This window comes from Sorex araneus, chromosome 4 (genome assembly GCF_027595985.1).
Source record: "Sorex araneus isolate mSorAra2 chromosome 4, mSorAra2.pri, whole genome shotgun sequence".
Classification (NCBI taxonomy): Eukaryota; Metazoa; Chordata; class Mammalia; order Eulipotyphla; family Soricidae; genus Sorex; species Sorex araneus.
The window spans coordinates 140027783-140047846 of record NC_073305.1 but is presented as its reverse complement, the minus strand read 5'-3'; the positions used below and the strand labels follow the sequence as shown (position 1 = coordinate 140047846).

Here is a 20064-nt window from a genome sequence, read left to right as displayed (position 1 = left end):
ATGAAACCCTGAACAGAAGCAGAATTAACTGGCTCCTTTTAAGTTTGGTCATTACAAATGCAAAACGAGTATCCTGCTGCAGACAGAGAGCCAGAGGACTACTCAAGCTAACGCAATAATGGTCGCTGTGATAAATAATGTATGCACGATATCAAAAGCTGAATGGAAGAAAAAATGGAGAACCCATTTGAAATTTTGGAATTTGCTCAAAGCTGCTCCTGCAGTAATTCCCAGGAGGATAAGAACTAAGCACAGAGCAGTAATAAACTCTGAAGTTCTGTATAATTCATCAGTTTTTCCCCTTTCATTTCTAATGTTGAAACTTCATGGTTAACTGAAGAAACAAAGAGCTAAATAGCTTCCTTAGCTATTAGATGAAGCAATTATGAGCATCCTGATTGATACATTTTCTGCTTAATCTACTAACAAATGGTGTCCATTTTGCTCTTAATCTCTACCCCATCTCTTCATTTGACTTGTCTCATACAGATCACCACTTTCCATGCCCTTGTTCTTCTGCTCCTCTTCCTCCCTACAGCTTTCTTATACAATCATTACAGTCGAAGCAAAGCAACATTTTAAGAACAATCTTCCCAACTGCTCTCTGTTCATTTTTTCAAAATCTGTTGTTTCCTATAGACTCCCTGACAGGAGGTCAAACTGAAAGCTAATTGGAACAATCTTAAATCTTGGTATCATTTTCAAAGGAATTTCATCCTTAGAATGAGAGGATTGCTTTTCAGTAATCAACTGTATATAATGTGATGCAGCCATCTTGAAAGAGGTCAAGGCAGTTTCAGACTGATGGAAAATAAATTAAAACTGAGGTAATTTACCTCAGCCACTAATATCCCCACCCTCTCTCCACACACAGCACAATTGTCTTTGCCTATATACTAATCTCTCTCTATAAAACTGTCAAATCCTAATCTTGTGAAATATTTTAGAAATATTTTAGAATATATGTTTAGCCTGATAGGGATTGATAAACTCCTTCCTACAAGTTCATTTTTTCTTTGCTGGGGAAAAAAAAAGATATTGAAGGGAATTGAGTGTTTAACCAACATTACATAGCAGATGAGTAAGAAAATTCGTTTTTTGTTCTATTTGACTTTGAAAGGAGCAGGTGGTAGGAAGATAGGTATTTTTGTATTCTTTTGTTTTGTTTTTGCCCTATACTATCAGCAGATGACTTCCATCCTTAGGTCTCTGATTTTCTCATCTAAGGAAAATTATACATACTACCCTCTTAACTTTACACAATTGCTCCTCACCAATCTAAATGAAACCCCTCTGCTCATGAAAACATTATCCTGGAATGCCTAATGGCTAATATATATATATATATATATATATATATATATATATATATATGAAACTGCTGGTTCCAGAGGGTAGGCCACGTGCCTCAGAAGTGATCAACCCAGGTTCGATCCCCAACACCTCATATGGTCCCTGGGCCCTATCAGGAGTGATTCCTGAGTTCAGAGCTAGGACTGAGCCCTGAGCACTTCCAGGTGTGGACCAAAGACCAAAAAGAGAGGGGAAAAAACATACAGCTTTGTGTGGGTAGTTGCCATGTTTAGGAAGGAAGACAGTATTTTTATTTTTTTTATTTTATTGATTCACTGTGGAATATAGTTACAAGCTTTCATGTCTGAGTTTCAATCACACAGTGATCAAACACCCATCCCTTCACTAGTGCACATTGCCCACCACCAATATCTCCAGTATACCTGCACCTTTCCTACCCTCCCACTGCCTCCATGGCAGATAATATTCCCATACTATCTCTCTACTTTGGGGCATTATGGTTTGCAATGCAGATACTGAGAGGTTATCATGTTTGGTTCTTTATCTTCTTTTGGCACACATCTCCCATCCCAACCGATTCCTCCAACCATCATTTTCTTAGTGATCCCTTGTCTATTCCATCTGGCCTCTTCCCACCCACTCATGAGGCGGGCTTACAACTATGGAGCAATCTTTCTGACCCTTATATCTACTGTCCTTGGGTGTCAGTCTTGTGTTATGTTATTTTATACTCCACAAATGAGTTCAGTCCTTCTATATCTGTCCCTCTCTTTCTGACTCATTTCACATAACATGATTCTCTCAATGTCTATTCACTTATAAGCAAATTTCATGACCTCATCTCTCCTAACAGCTGCATAGTATTCCATTGAGTAGATGTACCAAAGTTTCTTTAACTAAACACCTGTTCTCGGGCACTTGAGTTGTTTCCAGATTTTGGCTATTGTGAACAGTGCTGCAATGAACATATCCATACATATGTCATTTCTACTGTGCTTTTATGCAGCCTCAGGATATATTCTTAGAAGCAGTATTGCGGAGTCATATGGAAGCTAAATTTCTAGTTTTTGAAGGACTGCCCATATTGTTTTCCAAAAAAGCTGGACCAGTTGGCATTCCCACCAACAGTGAAACAGGGTCTCTCTTTCCGGACATCCATGCCAGCACTGGTTGCTTTTGTACTTTTGAATGTGTGCCAGTCTCTGGGGTGTGAGATGATATCTCATTGTTGTTGTTTTTATTTGCATCTCCCTGATGATTAGTGATGTGGAGCATTTTTTCATGTGCCTTTAAACCATTTGTATTTTTTTTTTGAGGAAGCTTCTGTTCCTTTCTTCTCCCCATTTCTTGATGGGGTTGGAGGTATTTTTCTAATATAATTCTACTAGTGTCTTGTGTATCCTGGATATTAATCCTTTATCAGATGGGTATTGGGTAAATATTCTTTCCCATTCTGTGGGTTCTCTCTGTATTTTGGTCACTGTTTCTTTTGATGTGCAGCAGCTTCTTGGTTTGATGTAGTCCCATTTGTTTATGTTTGCTTCCACTTGCTTGGCCAGTGGTATTTCAACCTTAAAGATGCTTTTAACTTCAATGTCGTGGAGAGTTCTGCCTACATTTTCCTCTATGTACCTTATGGATTCATGTCTGATATTAAGGTCTTTAATCCACTTTGATCTGACTTTTGTGCCTGGCATTAGACAGAGGTCAGAATTCATTTTAGACAGAGTAGCTATCAAGTTTTCCCAGCACCACTTGTTGAAGAGGCTTTCCTTGTTCCACTTCACTTTTTTTGCTCCTTTGCCAAAGATTAAGTAGTCATATATTTGGGAGTCTGTGACAGAATATACAACTCTGTTCCATTGGTCTGCAGGTCTGTTTCTAGCCCAATACCATGCAGTTTTAATTACTACTGCTTTGTAGTACAGTTTGAAGTTGGGGAAGGTGATGCCACCCAAAAAGACAGTATTTTTAGTGTTTGGGTTACCAATGGAAGAGATGGTACTCATGGAAAACCACAGAACTGGGAGGGAAAAATAAAATCTAGTACAATTTCCAGTTCTGTAAAAAGATATAAAGGATTGTGTTCCAAGAATCTGGTAAAAATAAAGCATCACTATTACAAGCTTCAGCCTATGCCTGAGTAATCTGTTCTCTGAAGGCTGGAAGGAATGACTGTAAGACTATACATAATCTGTGGGAATGAAAGAACAAGAAATAATAAGTTTTTAAGACAGCAGAGCATTTTAAGTGAAGTTGATGCACTTTTTTGAACCCCAAGGTCCATGCAGATTCACCCAACACAAACCCAAGAAACTAGCTCTTTGAAATGTTTGCTTCCCAGGGGTGTTGAAAAGATGAGACCTGCTAAACTCAGAGTATTGCCTTTTGGAGAGCGGTTTGATTTTTGTGAGTGACTATGAGGAGAAAAGGACTGACTATAGAGAAATGGATGTTAGGGCCTTCAGATAAAGTGTTGAATCCCAAGAGACTCTGCACATTGCAGACTCTTCCTTCATTACCAGTTTGCTTACTGTGTTTAAGGGAAGGTGCCTTTTTCTTGCACTTTTTATCAAGGTTGACTTTGACAATAGAAAATGGCAAAACTATTAATACAGGATTTGTGTCTCTTACTCTCCAATATTACTCCTGTCATCTGCAGGACCTGGTACATGGTAGGTGCTCGGAAAATATCTGTTCATGACTACTAACTTGTTCTTGGACTGTGGTGGAGCTCTTCTGGCCCTTAAAGAAAGGTCTGACATTCTGAGGAAAGAGGTTCTTCTGCTAATAACCAGAGGGAAGTTTTGAAGCACATAAATACTGAAATTTAAGAAAGCGTTAGCATGCCCCAGCATGAAAATTTTTTGTAATATTATGCATAGAAGTGGATTATAAATTCTAGATTTATTAAATCCATATAAGATTTTCTAAAGACATTTAACTCTAATTTCCTTTTGCTAGCAGTACTATCCTATAATAACAGCACTGCATTCCTGCAAGTTCTGTAATTTTGAAAACATGTGGCAGTTCTTAGTGAAAAACAAGAAGGCATAGAAACTGAGGAGAAAGACATAGTTAAATGAAGTGAGGAATAGAAAGAGAGTGACGGGTAAGGGAGTGAGGTAGAAGAGGAGGAGTCCTAGAGACCTGAAATGTGAAAATAGGTCTATAAATTAAGAATATATAGCCTGATTTGAGGTAGTTCCAAATATCAGTACTAAGAATAAAGTGGATTTTAATAGTGTTTTGGAGGTACCATTTTATTGGCTGATTGGAAATAAGAAGGTTGGAGGTAATGATGATAGAATTTCAACTATTTGAGCTTGGATTAACTAGGAGAGAGGGAGCTACTCACTGAGATACTCGGTCATACTGAGTGGGAGAACAAGGGAAAAGGCAGGATGGAGACTAGGTGGCAAGTGAGAAGGCTCTACGCATCTAAACAAGATCTGATAGAGAGCAGCATGTTAAGATTTCTAGCAAGGCCATCAACGAGAACAAGTGGGATTCCCATGATTCTGCTTAGTTTTAATTCACGTACATTAAATATGAGCAACATTTTTTGTAAACCAAAGGAACATTGCCTTTAAGTCATTTCATCGTTGTCGTCATCATCATCATCATTGTCACTAATTAGGTTCACATTACCTAAAGGGTGCTTTTACACCTACCCATCCCTAGAAACGTTTTTTTTTTTTCCTCTTTTTCCACCTCCACATCCTCTACCTTAAGGTGCAATGGGCAGGTAATTTGGGTAGAGTTAAGTGGTTTTGTCTCCTCTCATCAATCAGTGAACAAGTATTTATTAAGAATCTCCCCGGTGAGCACCCAGAGCTCTATGAGTGGCATTGCAATCATGGGGCCACATTCTTTGGGGTCAAATAATTCTGAATTTAAATCACTCTTCTGTATTTACGAGCTACAAGCCCTGGGGTAAATAATCTGTTCATCTCTCTGCTCTGCAGTTTCTATCAGGAAAAATAAAATGGATAGCACTTCACAGGTCTGTTGTATTATGTGAAATAATAAATGTGAAATAAAGTAACAGAGAGTCTACTGCTCAATAAATGTAGTTCCTGTCCACATTAGGAGGCTATTGCCTAGGATAAATGAGCTAATACTCAAAAGACAGTTACTATTTCCTTGGAATAAGTCTACTATATAAGTTCAGTCTTTTTTTAATGAACTTTGCCGCTCTTGTTTCTGTTATTGTTTTTACTGGTACCAGGGACTTGCAATAACCATGTCTACAAGCCTTGGAGCACCGTTGGAACATATCTTTATTATTATTTCTTTCAAATCCCCTTATTTCTTTGTTTCAGCATGGGAATCATTTCTTTCTTTGCTTAGTGCTGCTTTGGAGAAATGGCCAGATGGCTCTACAATTTGTCGTTTCTGGCCACGTACTCTATTAGATACTCTGCTTTGTTCTGCTAAGATACCATGTCTATTAAGGCTAGCTTTCGTAGTCTGAAGAAACTATAATTGTACTTCGTGGCACACAAAGTAAAGATTCTAAGAACTAAATATGATGGAGGGCTTAAATGTCACTGTAGGTCTTTAACCTTTTTGTATAAAAAGAAATAATAAACTTCAAAAATTTAATTTTATATAAATTGCCTATTACCATTATGACTGCATTGATGAAAGATTATTAAAATGCCCATTAATTCTGGAATAGCTAAAGGGAAAGGACTTTGGAGATAGAGAAGCAGTTAAGCTCTATCCAATTTAATAAAATTATTCAGAAGGATTGTGTGATATGGCTTGTCTTTGACTTATATTCCTATACCAAGAGCAACTGTCCAGCTTTAAGGTTCTACCCTCATAGACCCTGTAGTATATACTGGTATACAAAAACCAAAGAAACAAATCTTGGATATTAAATTTAACAAGTATCTGTGGTTTTCTCTGAGAAAGGTGTGTTCAAGTACTATGGTATTGTCTCTTAGCATATAGTATAAGATTGATTACAAAACAGAATGACATCTCACTTCTGGTGTCTTAAGGAAGCTCATTAGAAATTACTAACTTGATTTCCTCTTTCTTAAAACTTCCTCAGAAATTCCAAGATTTTTCAGCCTAACAAAATATATTGCTCTTTTTTGTTTCTAGAAACTGTGTCATTTTGCTTTTAACAGAAAATATAGCACTAACATTCTAATGTTTAGCAGGAAATTCCATTCAAAGTTGTTTATAGTAAAATGGGACATAATTTTTATTATGTAATTATACTATCAATGAGAACTGAACTGTGTTTCCTTATTCTCATTAAGTGCACTACAAGCATAGGTGTATCACCATTCCTGAAAATAATAAGTCTGTTCCATTTTTGCAAAGTGCTCAAATGTTCATAAAGTTTGATCTCATCCTATCTTACTCAAGGCTCTTGTGATAATAACCCTATAAGAGAGATAGACATTATTCTTATTTCATAGATAAGATACCGGTATTCTGGAAGTTTCCATTATAAAACTAAACCAAAATGTGACTCAAAGTAGTGATGCTCAATCCAATGATCTTTGCACTTCATTATGGACAACTGACTCATATCAGTTCATATTTAAACTAAAAAGTTTAGTTCTCTTCAATGTCAAAGTAGACATGACGATGCTTATGAGGGTGTATGGGCATGCCATAAACAGAGAGGTAGTGTAGGGATCTAGGGTATCCCTGCAAGCAAAAGTCCTCCCAAGGAGAGAAAACTTTAGTGGGTGTATATAAAATTTCTCTCCCCTAAGGACGTTAGACAGGCAGCAGCAATTTATCCCACAAAACCTCCATGGCAGTAACTGGCCTTATCGAACGTTAGGATTTATATGTGGATATTGTTGTCTGTAAGGCAGAAATATCTTTAAAGATAGTAAAAAATAAACAATGACCTCATACTCCATCGGATTTGGTAATCTCATGCTTACATGTGTGTGGCAAATAGAGGGATTGAGAGATTTCTTGTGATTTAAGAGACTAAGTCTTGGACTGATTTAAGAAACTAAATCTTGGACTAGTTTCCTAAGTCATTTTCACATCCTATATCACTTGTGTTACCTTTTCTCACTTGTGTTGCCTTCTATCACTTTATCACTTGTCCTGCCTGCTAACCTTGAACAGAGCTCAGATCTGAGGTGAGTTACAACTTTGGCTCATTCCTGTCTATGTCTCCCAGCCTCTGTTCCTAAACCCATCTATCATCCTTCAGTCCTGCAACCCTCTACACCATGGACCATTGTTGTATACCAGTGAAGCTCTATATCAGAATTTACCCCAAACTCTACCTCCAGCAGGATCACCTGCCCTCAGGCAATATGGGTAGGAACTGGGAGTCTTGAAAGAGGAGAAGTATCACTGCAGCACTGCCCTCGTGTTCATCGATTTGCTCGAGCGGGCACCAGTAACGTCTCCATTGTGAGACTTGTTACTGTTTTGGGCATATCGAATATGTCAGGGAGAGCTTGCCAGGCTCTGCCGTGTGGGCGGGATACTCTCGGTAGCTTGCCAGGCTCTCCAACTCATGAGCAGTGAGGACACTGACAAAAGCATATAAATGAGAGTGGAAGGGTTTGAGGAGCAATAAAGATGCCAACCTTACCTGCAAAGAGGCGCCAGGTGTTGTGAGTAATCAGAAGGAAAGAAACTGCCCTTTCTGGAATTTCAGAAGGAAGCCTGGACATTCACGGATAAGAGATTGGGCTTACTCTGAAGAACAACTGAAAACAGATGAGATATGAAATGACTTGTATAAGGAAAATTAATCAGACCAAAAGAAGTGAACAAGGGCTGGAAAGATAGCATAGGGGGTCAGCTTGCCTTGCACACTACTAACACTAATTTGATCCCCAGCACAACCAGGAGAAGCCCTGAATACAGTAGGGTATTGCATAAGAACAAACAGCAACAACAAGTGAATATACATGAATGTTGTTGTTGTTGTTTTTTAAGTAAGGTAGGGCCAGAAGGTAGTACAGCAATTAAGGTGTTCTCTTGCATGCAGCTGACCCAAGTTCATTCCCCAGCACAGAAAAGAGTAAGGAGTAGCCTCTGAGCACAGCTGTGTATGGCCTAATGTCCCCACCCCCCCACAGGAAAAGAAATAAAGTAAAAAGAAATGAACTAACCCAAATGTTTAAAAATAATAATAAGGGATGGCCAAAAGGAGAGTACAGGAGCTAAACCTCTCTTTTGCATGTGGTTCAGTCCTTAGCACAGAGCCAGGAGAAACCCCTTTGCTCCTGAGCATTGTCAGGTATGCCCCAATATTCAAAAAATATACATAAAAATATAATGAGAAAAAAAAATCGAAAGAAAATTTTTTCAGGTTTTTTGTAACATCTGCTCCATTGTTAAAATACAGATGTAAGATTAACAAAGACCCATTAAATCAGAATCTCTGAAGGTGGGGGCCGATGTTTGCTCTCTATCAATGTACAAGCTTACCAGAGAGAACCACTAGCCTAACAATCCAAGCAAACAGATTCTGGGCTAGGTATTTTTCAGTTCTCTTTCTAGTTACTTCTGAGGCTGTCAGTAGGGCTGGCTTATTGCGAAGAGAAAAATGCAGCAACTAAAACTAATCCTACACTTATGAACAATAAAAATGTCTGACTGTGGCTATAACTGCAAGACAAGACTTCAGTGGAAGATAATTCATAGGGAGATCATTTTGAGCGGAGATATCATATGAAGAGGGCTTTGTAGAGAAACTGGGCCATAGGCCAGACCTTAAAGAATAGGTGTACCCTAGCTAAAGATAGACAGTTGGACCAATGAGCTAGGAAAAGGGGGGAAGAATTGTGCAGTATAGTTTTGAGCAGGAGTGTGGGTACTATACTTATATAGTAAAAGAAATCAGATGGCTTCTCCACTCTCCCTCCAAGACACTGCTGTGTATGGGGCTAGCCATCCCGATTAAGAACAAAGAACAGCACAACACATATTACCTTTACTTTTCCCATCTTTGCCACTCAGGAATGACCCTCTGCAAGCCCAGAATGACTTTGTTTTTTGACACTGCTTGTCTGTGAATACACTTTAAATTTATTCAGACTTAGATACAAAAACACGTTATTTATAAACCATTATTTAGCGATATTTTAGAAAATTAATAAACCATTATTTAGTGATATCCCTTGTAGAAACATTACTTCATTATATCCAGTACAGTCCCTTCTGGACTGGAGCGATAGCACAGCAAGTAGGGCATTTGCCTTGCACACAACCTACCCAGGTTCAATTCCTCCGTCCCTCTCAGAGAACCCAACAAGCTACTGAGAGTATCCCACCCACACGGTAGAGCCTGGCAAGCTACCCGTGGCATATTCGTTATGCTAAAAACAGTAATGAGTCTCACAATGGAGACGTTACTGGTGCCCACTCAAGCAAATCGATGGGACAACAGTGCTACAGTGCTACAGTCCCTTCCAGTAGAGAGGTAAGAGATTGTTTTCCCTTTATAGATAAGGAAAACCCAGGAAATCTAAGAGAACAGCTCAAGATCACAGAGCTTCTAAGTAATAATTTGATGAAGGAACTTCAACTGAATTTTCTCTCTGTCACCAGTTCCTGTATCTAGATGCACTACTTGCATTTGAACAGGCATAAAGAGTCCTGTGCTAAAGGAATGTGGTTCTGAGGGCTTCGAACATCAACCTAAAGATAGGAGATTGCGTCTTTCAGTAAAACACTAAATCACACACATAATTTACTGCCTTTGCCTTCACATTACCTGCCAATTGTGTAATCACAGGCAAGTTGGAGACAATTGTCTGAGCTCTACTTTACCTACTCATACAATGGAAATAACTATCTCTGTTTCCTAAGACTTTTCTGAGAAGTTCCTGAAATACCACCTGGCAATGTTCTTGCCACATAATAGGACTCAGTAAACCTCATTTTCTCTTCCACTTCTCCACCTCATCTGACCTGCAACAGGCAAGCATGCTAAGTTAGAGCTGTATCCTCTCTCTGTCACTGCCGATACCCATCTCATTGCCTCCACTTTTGCTTTTCTCTTGGGTAACTCTGACTCCTCAATCCCTGTGTGACCCACCAAGGAACCCTTTCTTCAATTTTCCAGTCGACTGAGAATTTTCTCTCCTTTTTCCTTTCAAGCAAGCTCGTTACTCTGCCTAAAACCCACAGTACCCAACTGATGACCACTTTGCTCTTTATCCTTGGGCTGTCACTCCAAGTATCACTTTTTCAGGAGGACTGAAGTAGGTTCAGCCTGCTGTTCTTTCTTAGTGTGCCTTGTAGTATTTCATAATTACAATTTTAGGTATATATTAATCCTAAATCTATGGTTCAGTATCTGTCTCCTCCACCAGACTATAGACTCCCATGTTGACCTCTACTGTCATAATACTCCGTGCATAATCTAGTATCTAAAGCATGTTGCAAAATATGAGTTAACTTGAGTTGAATATCTGCTGCTCTTATTTCCCTTTTGCGGTGCCCTCTAATAACATCTTCATGAAATCGTGTGCCAGCTTCCCATGGAACCCACATCTCAATCATTTTCTTCTTTCACTAACATTCATATTTTGTTATGAAGCAGGTTACATTATTTGTTTTTCTCAATTTCATAAGCTCACATTCATCTTATGAGAGCTAAGACTCAATCCAGATCATTTTAGAATCATGTTTAAACATAGTATAATATCTTAAGTGCTCAATTGGCACTCAGTATTTTCTTAGTGAATGAATAAATAGATAATTAATCTAATTGATCAATCACTCACCTATGTCTCTTCTGTATGGGGAAAATCCTCCCATAGCAAATATGGAGATACCGTTGTGACAAAACCCATTTCTAACCTTGACATGCTACAAGTACTCCTTCTTCCTGGGTTGCTATTTTGAGTTTCAATAAGAAGCAAACAATCTTATCTTGAAAAGGGATTGGATTTATTTTTAATAAGAAAGTCTGAAATGGAAGCTTGCATTTCCACCCCCAGATTTAATAACAGCATTAGCAAAGCTTTACACTCTGCAGTTGGCCATACCTCAGGTAGGAGAGCAAAAATCTTCCAAGTAAGCTTCCTTTGTGATGTGAGAGTAAGACCCATGTTACCAGACTTGTTTAAATTCGTAGAGAGCCAGGGGTGGTCACTTAGCAGGGATATTCAGTCTAAGCATATTTTCAGAATCAGTCAGTTCAATACAGAACAAGATGAAGCTGAAAAGAAACTTCAGATTACTCAGAGACAAGTGTCCTCAAACATTTGAGTTCTGGATAGCACTAATAACCTTAAAGAAAAAATAGGTTTTGGCTGGTACATAAAATTTTCTTGAAAATATTTGACTTGGTGAAGAAATACATATGAATACACTTTTTTTTTTGGCTTTTGAGGTCACACCCAGTGGTTCTGAGGGGTTACTCCTTGCTCTGTACTCAGGAATCACTCCTTATGGTGCTCAGAGATATGGGATATATGGGATACCAGCTATTGAACTCGGGTCAGCCTCATGCAAGGCAAATGCCCAACCCTCTGTACTATCATTAGGCCCTGGAGATACATATTTAGTAAAAGTGAAAGGAACAAAAGTAAAAAAATAAAACTTTTAATGTAGCCCCTGAACTGGAGCGGTAGCACAGCGGGTAGGGCATTTGCCTTGCATACAGCCGACCCAAGTTCTATTCCTCCATCCTTCTCAAGAGCCCAGCAAGCTACTGAGAGTATCCCGCCTGCATGGCAGAGCCTGGCAAGTTACCCATTTGATATGCCAAAAACAGTAACAACAAGTCTCACGATGTAGACGTTACTGGTGCCTGCTCGAGCAAATCGATGAACAAGGGGACTACAGTGCAACAATGCAATATTGCCCCTCTTTAAATCCTAAATGGAATAATACAGAATATATCTAAGTATAATACATTATTATCATACTTCAAATAATAAGTTACTGAAGGAGGACATCAGTTTCAATATCCAACCATTATTTTGAAGCAGATCTTCAGTTTATTGATTCCCCTGCTGATATCCTTCAGGCATCCCGGTTATTCACTCAATCTTTTGCATGATAAACAGCAATAAGAACAAATATGTACACATGTCATAAATAAACATGTACATAGGAATTTTTAACTTACTTTTACAATTGACTAGTTGACTCTGTCTAATTATTTCCTCTAGTTTAGTTGGAGTGAGGGGGCACTTCAGCTGATCTCAGGGCTGTAAACTCAGGCAGGGATCACTCCTAATAGGCTCAGGGGACCATTGAGGGTGCCAGGAAACCCAAGTTGACCTCACGCAAGACAAGCACCCTACCCACTGTACTCTCACTCTGGCCCCTCTACCCTCTATTATTTTATCTTGTAACATGGGGTATTGGTGGGGAAGGAGGGTTAGTTATTTTAAATACTTAAAAAACGTGCTACACTATGAATATTTTCAAGGTTGTAATAGGGTCTTCTTCATCGTGGGTAGTCACTTTATAAGCAGATTATCAATGCTGCTTAGTTTTGTGACAATCAGTAGAGCCTATAAGAGATAACTGCTACTGATCTCTCTTCTGTCTCCGTCTCAGACTGCAGAAGTCCTGAAGGTTGATGGAGGGCCATGCTATTCAAACAGCAGGCGTGGCTGAGACAGAAGCTCCTCGTTCTGGGAAGTCTTGCCGTTGGGAGTCTCCTATATCTAGTTGCCAGAGTTGGGAGCTTGGATAGGTAAGTGATTAAACACACACTCTGCTTATTTGGATTCAAAGTGTCTCTGAATTCAGTTGCCTTAGAACAAAAGTTTAAATCTCTTCATTTATTTTTGTCCCTCAAAATTCCTAAGAACCATGTTTTTCTATAGTATTGATTTTGATTTATTGAGTGTTTAAAAGAAAGAGATCCAAGTTGCTCAAACCAAGGTGTTCTTCAAGATCAATTTGTATACTGTATACATCGACATTTATTTTCAGAGGAGGAATAAAGGCATGTACAGTTTTTAAAAAGTCATTTATTAGAGTTCAGTGTAATCTGTTTACATCAGGTTGTTGCTCTCTACTCATAGTGAAGTAGTAATGATATATTGTTATATCTTTGTTTTGAAATGTATGAGTAGACTATTAATGTGCCACTGGGAGAATTAAAATTATACATGACTCTGAAAAGGAACTCACCAAGTTTGGAATCCACTGCCTAGGAAAGGTGGATACAGTCTTGGGGGGATTTTAACTATTTAAATTAGCTCTGATTTCCAGCAGCTAAATTTACAAGGAGACTTCGTTCAGAATAATTGCCCAGAAAGCAATGGAAAATCCATGAAGAGTAACTTTACAGAGCTCAAATTGGTTCTAAATAGACAGTTTAAAGATACTAGACACAGATGTTCCAGCAGTATCAGTTGACTTTATATTGAATATATTTCAACTGTTCCACTCTGGTATGATTTGAAAGGCTGGAGAACTTAGTTTCTGAAATGTGTTAGTTTCCCATTTTGTGCTTTAAATTATTTTTTTCACTGGAAAGCCTTAAGTGTGCTCTTTATAGATTCAATTCCTGTTTTCTGTGAAATACAGATAGGCTTTAAAATAAAAATATCTTCTGGAAGATTTTTCTTTTATAATCTATACATCCTGTCACTCAGGCATTTGGCACATAACAAAGTGATTCTACTTTGCCTTCAGCTCAGTGTCAGTTTTAAAGTTAACCTCTTAACTGCTTTCCAATTTAAATTTCTGGGTAAACTTCCCACTCACTATGGGAAATGGTATGGTCCAGAGTTTATCACTAATTTCCCAAAATTAGTAGTTTAGTAATTATGGAAAAAACTTGAAGTGGGAGGATTTCCTATAGCAATAATGGAAAATTTCCATCAAGTTATGAATAGGTGTTAGTATAATTTAATTAGTTGCTATTTTCAGTCAGGAATATGACTCAGTGTTGAGCTCTATCTTGCATGTGTGAGGCTCTGGACTTAATCCCAGCAAAAAAGAAAAAAAAACATTTATTTTTATTGAGTAATTGAGTTAATGATCAGTAATGCATCAGTTATAGCAACCCCCCCATTTTAAAACTAACCTCGGAAAGGATAGCTTATATAAGGAATTTAACTGCTCTGTGGGCCTTCTTAAAATCTCCCGTCTGAGGATTTCGGCAGACTGTCTTATATGGACACACATTTACTCAGACTGCTCCTCTAGGAGCTGAAGACACTGCTGTCTGGGTGGAAGGCTGAACAGCCACTTTTATTATCCCTTTTAAGATTTGGTTTTTCAGTCTGGGGCCCATGCTCAGAATCTGCTGTGTAAGAAGTAGGACATAATGGGATGTTTTCTTCTATTTGAGTTAGAAAGTCCCAGAAAAGCAATTGTTCTGCAGGGAATGAGCTCCCAGGATAGAAGGTAGAAAGTGGAATGAAAAAAATAATAATAATAAGCCCTTTTAGAGGTGGAAATATCTCACAAATTGCATTCCAGCTCCAAAAGGGAAGAGACAGTCAATTCGGTCTCACTCGGGGTTCTGCAAGAGAATTAAGTCCTGCAGAAAAAGATGTCCCCAATTCTCCCAAGGATAGTACTAGCATCATTCTAGATGCACAGAACTCTATCCGTTACATCAAAGGATACCTTCAGAAATTGGAACTCGATTCACAACCAAACCTAAAAAAGAACTAGAAAATCAATGCGTTACATCCCAGTCACTGTCACGATTAAGAACATCTTTGACTATGTATGTATTGTGACTTTTTAACTTTCCATTAGATCTCTAGTATGTTAATCTTGTTATAAAGTTTGTTGAAACATGGCTTGTTTCTTTAAAATATTAACTGTGTTAAACCCCTTTACTTTCATAGTATTCCATATTTTCTTATTTTCCATAGTATGATTGATTTTAAAATTATGAGAAGTAAACATGTCAAAAAGTAAAACACATCTGTAGTTTTCTTTAAGCTTTGTGATAGCTATTCAAAGACAAATCGAGTTCTTTTCCCTCCGTTCTAATCAATGCTGTGACATGACCTGGACATTGGCCTTTTCTCACTTTAATTTTAAACATTACACAAGATAACAAACAGTACAATGAAAGGAAAGCAAGCAGCAATTTCATCACCACAGAGAAGCAAAACACAGACTACAAATTAGGATAGTCTATAAATTACTTATTAGGATAAGAAGAAGCTTCAGTCAGAAGAATTGGTTTAGCAGCAATATTGACTAATAGTGTAACCCTTTAACAAGGAGGCTGGATCAGAGAATAGTTCAACAGATTGAGTGCATGCTTTGCATGCAGCAGGTCCAAGTTTGATCCTCTAACACTAAGCCAGCACTAACCAGCACTACCAGATGTGGTTAGAAACCACCAAACAGAGAACCAAAAGATTAAAATGCTTTCTCAGACAAACTTAGGGAAATCATAATAACCTTTGGTTGACTTCCAGTCTATACTCAAAAGAATATTTAGTTTATTGGTCCTGTTTATTTGGCCATGTCAATTAAATAGTGGGTCTTGTGTATGATCATTGCAATGTGACCACACCTTTCTCTCTAAGAGAAGCAGATGTGGCAGCCCTTTATGCAGCACAGTGTGGAAGCAAAATGCCTCCTCTGTGACTTCATCCACCGTGTTCCTTATTTTATGGGCTTGGATTTAAATGGGCTGGCAATAAGGACGCAAGGTTTGTAGCCCAGCCAAGGTCTTACTGACTTCTGATTTCAGATGTGATAGATCACTTGCTGATGGCAATTGGATTTGTTCCTACATTCAGTAAAGTAAAAACATCATCCCCCTCTCTTTGGAGATAAAGCAAAAAAAAGAAGCAGGAGAAATATAGTCCTCTTCTAGCTGTATTAAGGCCAAGGGCAGACATTTTCACGTAATAAAAATCTCAGCACATGCTAACACTGAAATTTTGCAGGTTGATGGTGCAGAGTCAAGGGCAGGGACCTCTTTTTGGATTATATCTCAAAAAATGTTAAGAGCCCAGTGAGCACTGCTGACCAGCAAGAAAAGAATACCATGTGTGGCCCAAAACATGGAGCCTCCCAGCTGCCCTTCAGCCACTAGCCAAAGATGATAATCCACCTTTCACATTTTCTAAATGATGTTAACTAGTGAGCTGTTAAAAGGCTATTAGTATGGCTCATGTCACTTGTCTGTCCTGGGCTATGAACATCAGTTCATGCTGTAGTCAATTAAGTACTTGGTGAATAAAAAAATTTAAAGGGCGCTAATAAAAAAAAATCCCATCAATTATGTGTGCCCCATTTAATTTGGGGTTATGTAAAATAAAATTTCCTAAACATATGTTCATTATGGGATTGCAACAGTCTGGGAGCCAGTGGTTTTATTTGAGTATCTCAAGTGTTCCTCTGACTGACTAGAGAACCAGAAAAACAAAAACTTGTTTGCAATGAGTTTCTTAACGTGTCTGTTGCTTGCAGGCTACAACCCATTTGCCCCATTGAAGGCCGACTCGGAGCCCGCAGTCAAGCAGAATTCCCTCTTCGAGCCCTGCAATTCAAGCGGGGCCTCCTGCATGAGTTCCGGAAGGGCAACACTTCCAAGGAGCAGGTTCGCCTGCATGACCTGGTCCAGCAGCTCCCAAAGGCTATCATCATTGGGGTGAGGAAAGGAGGCACCAGAGCTCTGCTTGAGATGCTGAACCTCCATCCGGCAGTAGTCAAAGCCTCCCAAGAAATCCACTTTTTTGACAATGATGAGAATTATGCCAAGGGCATTGATTGGTACAGGAAAAAGATGCCTTTTTCCTACCCTCAGCAAATCACAATTGAAAAGAGCCCCGCATATTTTATCACAGAGGAGGTTCCGGAAAGGATTTACAAAATGAACTCATCCATCAAGTTGTTGATCATTGTCAGGGAGCCAACCACAAGAGCTATTTCTGATTATACTCAGGTGCTAGAGGGGAAGGAACGGAAGAACAAAACTTATTACAAGTTTGAGAAGCTGGCAATAGACCCTAATACCTGTGAAGTGAATACAAAATACAAGGCAGTCAGAACCAGCATCTACACCAAACATCTGGAAAGGTGGTTAAAATACTTTCCAATTGAACAGTTTCACATTGTTGATGGAGACCGCCTCATCACAGAACCTCTGCCAGAACTTCAGCTCGTGGAGAAGTTCCTAAATCTTCCCCCAAGGATAAGTCAATACAATTTATATTTCAATGCTACCAGAGGGTTTTACTGCTTACGGTTTAACATTATCTTTAATAAGTGCCTGGCGGGCAGCAAGGGGCGTATTCATCCAGAGGTGGACCCCTCTGTCATAACCAAATTACGCAAATTCTTTCACCCTTTTAATCAAAAATTCTACCAGATCACTGGGAGGACATTGAACTGGCCCTAAAATGATAAATCATACAACACTATGTGTTGTGCCTGGAGACATACAAAGTCTCCTCTAGATTAAAATATGCACTTTTCTTAGACAACTATCCAAGTCATTTTTCCGTGTATACTTGTACATAAGCAGTGTGTGACCAAATATAAAATCAGATCCCTTTTCTAATGAAAATTTGCAAAATAAAACTTGCTGTCTGCATAGTTGCATCTTCTAGGCTATTGACAAAAGCAAGAGGTGGTGGTATTAGGGGGAAAGTGACTTCAGCTATTCTCAAAGAGTTAGTCTTCCTTTGAGTCAGAGTTTCTTGTCTACTCTTTTCATAAACCTAAGCCAAAAGATTAATGTGTGAAAATGTACCAATGGCTGTGAGGCTTCAGGAAGTAGAGGAATCAGTTATGCATCCCTTTCGTAGGGAAATTTGGCTCTTCAATTCAGATGCTGAGTTGGTGCCATGAAAACAGAAAATACTATTTTCTTATTATTTAAAAGAATGTCTTATCTCATAAAAATTGACATTGTTCCAAAGTTTCTGTGGTGATTTTGCACTATTGTTTTCTCGTACAGACCATGGCGTCACTTGTAGCATGTCAATCACACATTGGAAAGTCTAGTCCATTTACTACCATGTTCTATGTCAACAATAAGAAATGTCATGTACATAATGTATATTGTTGTAAATACTGGTTTCACACTAAGTAATTCTATTTTGTAAACTGAATATGGCTATTTAATTTATTGTGGAAATTAAATTTATTGTGGTATTTAAAAAATGGAATGGATTAAAATTACTCTATGTGCAACATCTTTTTCTTACTCATTTTTGTTTTATGTGCCCCCTGCTAGCTTTCAAAATCGAAACTGTTTATGTGCAGACTTGAGTAGTTGGAAACATGCACTACTCCGCTGGATTTCTGTACCCTTGTGAAAATGTATTTATGAAGTGAGGTTGAGTATATTCAAAAATATTTTAACCATCTGGAAATCTGATATAACAGCCACCTCAGAGAACATTAGTGCTACTCTGGTACAACTTCGTAACAATTTATTTACTTGCAGTAGCTGCTGTGACTAGAGACAAGAAATAATATAATCAAGGTCTAGAATAATCACAATTTTATTTGAACCTCTAATCACAGTCAGACCAGTAGAGAAACTAAAACAAAATCTAAAAACTTATTTGACCTCTCTACTGAACACTGCTGATGCCTTGGAACTACCTTTGAGGTGAAAATTCATCAGCCTGCTCAGAAATGATCAAATCACCTAGCATTGCTCTTACTAACGTAAACATATGATTCTTATTTCCATCAAGATAAATTAATACTAAACCAAGTGTGTTTGCTAACATCAGACACACGATTATACTTAAATGTGATTCAAGTGAGATATTAGAAACAGCAAGAGCTGGGTTTTCTGCAATCACTGTTGCTTATCCAATGGAAGATGTTTTGTTCAGTATCACATTGAGAGTGCTTAAAGAAATCAGCAAATTACAATGGGTCCCCTTTTGATTGTAATAGGTGTTGATTTTCTCCATGAGTTGTTTAGCCTGTCCACTGATTTGATGTTGATCTTTTCTAAATAAATAGCCCTTTTCCCTCTGGTCTTGGTATATATTGCTTCTCAAGCTACAGCCTTGGTAATCATGGCTATTGTTTCAATTAACAATAATGTTGTTCTCTCAGCAAGAAACGAGCATGACACCAACACACGCTGACAGGGCGGTTCCTCAGTCACTGTGCGATGAAAATGGAATCAGTCTAGGTCTACATGTCAATCACTTCCTCCTTAAGCCCTTAATGAAATCAAACATAAAGAATCTGATATGAGTGCCTCCATTATCAACTACCATCAGAATAAACTCTTTGCAATATTCCTAGAGCACTTTATAGCTAATATGCTTTTCATACCAGTGACTATCAAATTCTGCCCCATTGGAACACTAATATTTCAAAAATCAGCATAGGTAGTCCATTAGTACAATTGAAAGATATCAATCTTAATCTAGATTCACTAATTAAACACAAATAGTAGTAGTAAGCTATTGAACAGACTGTTTTTCTGTGATCCACATGTTATATCACATTTCTCTTAAACTTTACTACTGCTACCAATAGTGTAAATTAGAATCTTTCTAGTATTCTTATTTGGTATACTGGCAATTTTTAATGCTATTTTTAGCTCATTAAGTCAGTTATGACATTAAGTCAGCATTTCTTCATCATATTAAAAAGAGTGCTGTGCTTTCCAGTTATTCCAATTCCTAAATAAGTTTAAGAAAGACTTTCAACCCTAGAGACTTCCCCACAGAGACTTTAGTCAGGAGGTCTGGTCTGGGAGGATATCTTGAGGAGGCAAGTTTCATTTTGCTGGGAAACAAACATCCATGGCTCCTGCTGATTGAGCTAGACAGAGAGAAATAAAAATCCTATGATTTAATAGCATAC

At 38.2% G+C, this 20064-nt stretch overlaps 1 protein-coding gene across 5 annotated transcripts in view; it reads left to right on the top strand.

Annotated features, from left to right (window-relative positions):
• The window catches only part of HS3ST5 (heparan sulfate-glucosamine 3-sulfotransferase 5), a 330509-nt gene extending 311289 nt beyond the window's left edge, over nucleotides 1-19220 (top strand). For all 5 annotated transcript variants that reach the window (XM_055137173.1, XM_004605734.2, XM_055137172.1 and 2 more), the window contains 2 exons: nucleotides 12844-12982; nucleotides 16690-19220. In XM_055137173.1, the coding sequence (XP_054993148.1) occupies nucleotides 12876-12982; nucleotides 16690-17620 (1038 nt within the window). In that variant the 5' untranslated portion in view covers nucleotides 12844-12875 and the 3' untranslated portion in view covers nucleotides 17621-19220. The remainder of the gene's footprint in view (nucleotides 1-12843; nucleotides 12983-16689) is intronic.
• Nucleotides 19221-20064: the final 844 nt, after the last annotated feature.